Source organism: Phytophthora infestans, genomic scaffold (genome assembly GCF_000142945.1).
Source record: "Phytophthora infestans T30-4 supercont1.8 genomic scaffold, whole genome shotgun sequence".
Lineage (NCBI taxonomy): Eukaryota > Oomycota > Peronosporomycetes > Peronosporales > Peronosporaceae > Phytophthora > Phytophthora infestans.
The window spans coordinates 968,097-972,557 of record NW_003303751.1 but is presented as its reverse complement, the minus strand read 5'-3'; the positions used below and the strand labels follow the sequence as shown (position 1 = coordinate 972,557).

The following is a 4,461-nucleotide window of genomic DNA, read 5'->3' as shown; positions in this document are numbered from 1 at the left end:
ATGTTTCCCTGCAAGTACTGATTTCACAAAAAAGCAAGAATCTCATTGCAGTTGTATTATCGGAAGGCCTGGTGACAGTGCTCGGACAACAAAGTATTTATTTAATGGGTAATTTACTACTACAGTATACGGTGTGGGTGGACCGCACTGACTTTCAATAATCTATATACCGCGTATAACTCTACAGACTCCCTATTTCCATAGACAGGGGGACCCATTGCTTAATCGTCCAAACCCTGAGAGAATCCAGCAAAACTACTCGTTCTCTTGTCAAACAAGTTTGAATATACCGGTATACAACTCCTGTCAAATTCCAGCTGCTGTTGAGTTGCCAATATTAGATGTAGCGAACCGTTGGGCGAGAAAAAAATAAACGATTGTCGCTGGGTAACGAACGCAAAGCATCTTTCCTGAGGTTGAGCTGAGTGGCATCATGATCGGTGGCGCTGGTAGTGGTCACCACCGCGTGTCTCCGGAGGTGACACTGAAAAACCCAAATCCTGATGCCACCCTGACGGCCAAAATCCCGACCAACGTTGGAATCAGCAAGAAAGTGCCTTCTTCCAATTCAGTGAACGGTCCGGTGCGTAGGCTCCCGTTCGTCAAGGCTCAAACGCCTGCACAGGCGGCCCAGAGTGAGGCTCGTAAGCGAGCTGTACTAGGGCTGCTGGATTCCAAATGGTTCACCGTTACGATGCTCGTCGTGACGGTGTACGCACTTTTCGGAGACGACATTCGGCTGTCCCTTTTCTCGCAGCCTGCAGACAACGGCTTCTTCACTCTGGCCACCATTTGCCTCGTGTTGTTCTCGTTCGAGTTCATCGCGTCGTGCTACGCGAAACCGGGCTACATCCTGAGTTTTTACTTCATGTTGGACCTCATCGCCACGTTCTCTGTCCTGCCTGATATCGGGTGGATTTGGAACCAAATCATCGGCACCAACACCAGTTCTTCGGCTATCAAGGCCAGTAAGGCCACCAAGGCGGGCAGTAAAGCAGGACGAATCGTGCGCGTTGTGCGAGCTGTTCGACTCTTTCGAGTAGTCAAGATTCTGAAATGGAAAAACAGCTCAAAAGAACCGACGGAACAGCTACAAGAGAGCAAAGTTGGTAGTAAAATGGGCGAAGTGACGGTGCAGCGTGTGGTGATCCTGGTGCTCTTTCTCATCATGCTTCTCCCCGTCTTTGACGGAGGTTACACCCAGGTGGAATATCGGTACCAAGATTATGGTCTACGCATCATCCACATGCTGGTATCTTCGGGTATGACCAAGGGTAGCGTCGCCAACTCCACGGAGTACGAGCGTCTTCTCTTTGGCTACGTCCGAGACGCTGGCATGCTCATCTACATTCAAATGACCAACGTTACCACTGGTGTGCTTATGGCGGATATTGCAGCTCTGCGGTTCCAAGATTCACCTGGTGCTCCGCACAACTTGACTGTGAATCCGTCCAATGGCTGGTCGGCGTCCAACTTGCTCCCCACGTACTCTGATGTGACGGATAAGTACCGAGACGTCGAGGTTAATATCGTGAAAACCTATGGATGTTTCAACAAAGACTTCATCGTGCTCGACTCCGCCGACACGTCGAGTGCCTGTGTGACTATCGCCATCTTCGACACTGCGTCGTCAAGCTCGTCGTCTGCCTCCTACAACATTCTCAAGACGTTCTTCATCATCATCGTGCTGGTTGCTGCATCCACGTCTTTCATTCGAACCTCCCGCATCCTCGTGCTCGACCCCATCGAACGTATGATGGACGTCGTCAAGAAACTTGCAGATAACCCACTCGCAAGCGTGCAAACATCGGGCAACGATGCTCAGATCCGTAAAAACGCCAAGGAGCAAGGCTTCGAGACGGCGTTACTAGAGCTCACATTGTCAAAAGTCGGTCGACTTATGCAGGTGGGTTTTGGTGCTGCGGGTGCAGATATCATTGGTAAAAACATGGGTTCCGGGGACCTGGACCCCATGCTACCTGGTAAGAAGATCACTGCTATCTACGGGTTCTGCGATATCCGTCAGTTCACCGACACGACCGAGTGTCTGCAAGAAGAAGTCATGGTGTATGTGAACAAGTTGGGCGATATCATGCACACTGGCACTCACCACTACTACGGTATGGCGAACAAGAATGTCGGTGATGCCTTCTTGCTGTCCTGGAAAATTTGTGACGGTGAGTTGGCTTGCTTTTCGCGGTTCACGGATACGCCGACCGAAGAAGATCGCATCCAGGTAAACCAGTCGATTACGTGCCCCCCGAACGCTGGTGCAGGCACGAAACCACGTCGTGTCACGCCTACCGAGATGGCAGACAGCGCACTGACAGCGTTCATCAAGTGCATGATCGATCTGGACAATGCCAACACGGATGGACCGCTGACTGAGTATCTGACCAAAGATGCGGTGGTCAAGCGCTTCGGACCTGCGTTCCGCATTAAAATGGGCTTCGGAATGCATGTGGGGTGGGCAGTCGAAGGCGCCATCGGCTCGCGGTATAAGATCGACGCCACGTACATTTCTCCACACGTCGAAATGGCCGATCGATTGGAGGCCGGATCCAAGATGTTCATGACTCCCATCAACATTTCTCATTGGCTTGCAGCGCTGATCTCACCTGCAGCTCGCCGGTTCTTACGTAAAATGGACCGCATGAGTATCCGAGGTGTCGACACTCCTCTCACCGTCTACACGTTCGATGTCACTGTCATGAAAATCGGGTTTGGCACTCCAAAGATTGACCCGGCAACGGGACTTCAAACCCCCGTGGACTTTGAAAATGATCCGGAGTATCTGGAAATCCGCGAAGGTCTAGAACCAGCTTTCCTTGAAGCGGCAGGCAGTGCAGTGGAGGCGTATTTGAGCGGAGATTGGCCGAAAGCACGTCACTATCTAACTCATGCTCAACAGATCCGACCTCAGGACGGTCCTTGCAAATACCTGATGGGGGTGCTCAAGGCAAACAACTTTGAAGCACCTCGAGACTGGAAGGGATACAGCTACGTCGCCGGATATTGAGAGTACGAGAGTGAAGGCTGTGATACGCATGAATGCATGTTTTCGATTTATATAATAGCATCAACAGAAAATCGATGATTGAGACGAAAATGCTTTTTTCAAGGGGCTTATCGTATTCGCGCTGTACAGTAGTGTTTCGAAATTTGACGACTCCAAATGATTGCATGCAAAAGTCGTCTGGTCTTCTTGCGGATACAAATTAGTCTATTCAATTATTCATACTCAAATGCATATACTTTCACTAATCGGGGCTGAAGTAGAGGTAACAGAGTTTTACTGGAAGCGAAATTAATACTGCAGTACTAGTACCAGTACCGTACCAGTATAGCTCGCCCCTACTTGTAATGGCGAACAAGTTTTGTAATGTACGGCGCACGTGTCAGAAGGATTAGACATATCTCTATATAAGTCATTCTGGGAACGTGAGCATGGAGCATTCTTGTATTGAATGAAAGCTGACGATACTTTTAATTGAGATATTGCTTGGTCGCCTTGCTGTCTGCTATTGTTTACTACCTTAGATTGTGATTGTAGATCGTAAATTCAGGATCGTTGGAGTCGCGAGCTATTCTGTGTTCTAATCAAACGGTCTGGATATAAACATAAAATCGAAAATAGCCTAGAAACGTCATTAAATGACGTAGCAGCAAACTTTGCTGCTCATATTTCCGAAAAAAAAAAAAATAATCGCAGCATGCCGCACGACGCGTAGATGTCTACTCCAAATTCTCCTACTCCTTTTAATAGCAAATAGCTAAGTTCTGTACTGTATTATAGTTTACTTATTTAAGTACTCTGGAGGCTCGCGAAAGGGTTAGTACACGATGCTCTGTGGTTCACGAAATATATAAACAACTTTCAAGCAGTAAATGTCTTCAATTTGCTTAAACCTATTATGTCCAGATCCAGCCAAAACCGTTTTCGTAGAAAGCTAGGTTAACGTATCTAGGTGGTGAGCTATCGAAGCAATCGAATGCTGACGACTCTTTTGTTACGACGGACTTGTTCCATGTCAATTCAAGTCAAGCTTAACTTCAGCAAGTTTTGGATTGACCTCGGGCAGTTTTCTGGATGCGATTAGGTCGTCAACGTACTTAGCTCTCTTCACCAATTCGACCATCTGGGGGCGCCCGGCGAGCATTTTAATCGCATCATCGTACCTGTGCGGGAAAACCTGCAGGCTCCGGCTCATCAGTTAGTTTTGAAGGATATCAGTACAGCCCCGTCACGATACGTACCCACAGTCGGTAACGAAAGCTCTCGGACCAATCGTCATAGACAGTGCTGCTTCTCATGAGGTAGCCGAAGTATTTGTATTTAACTGGGTCTTTGCCTTTGGCACTGACTTCTGAGAACTTGATCTTACCCAAACCGTGTGCAAGCTGAGCATTGACCTGCAAATTTGTGGGGTTTAGTAGTAATCAACAACCGATCAAAAACTA

The 4,461-nt window shown here is 48.3% G+C and overlaps 1 protein-coding gene across 1 annotated transcript; it reads left to right on the top strand.

Moving 5' to 3' along the window:
• Nucleotides 1–694: 694 nt before the first annotated feature.
• PITG_06309 (Voltage-gated Ion Channel (VIC) Superfamily) lies at nt 695–3,019 on the top strand (the record flags this gene model as incomplete). The annotated part of the gene is made up of 1 exon (XM_002998412.1): nt 695–3,019. One exon carries the CDS (start codon nt 695–697, stop codon nt 3,017–3,019), a length of 2,325 nt encoding a protein of 774 aa, XP_002998458.1.
• Between the last annotated feature and the right edge of the window lie 1,442 nt (nt 3,020–4,461).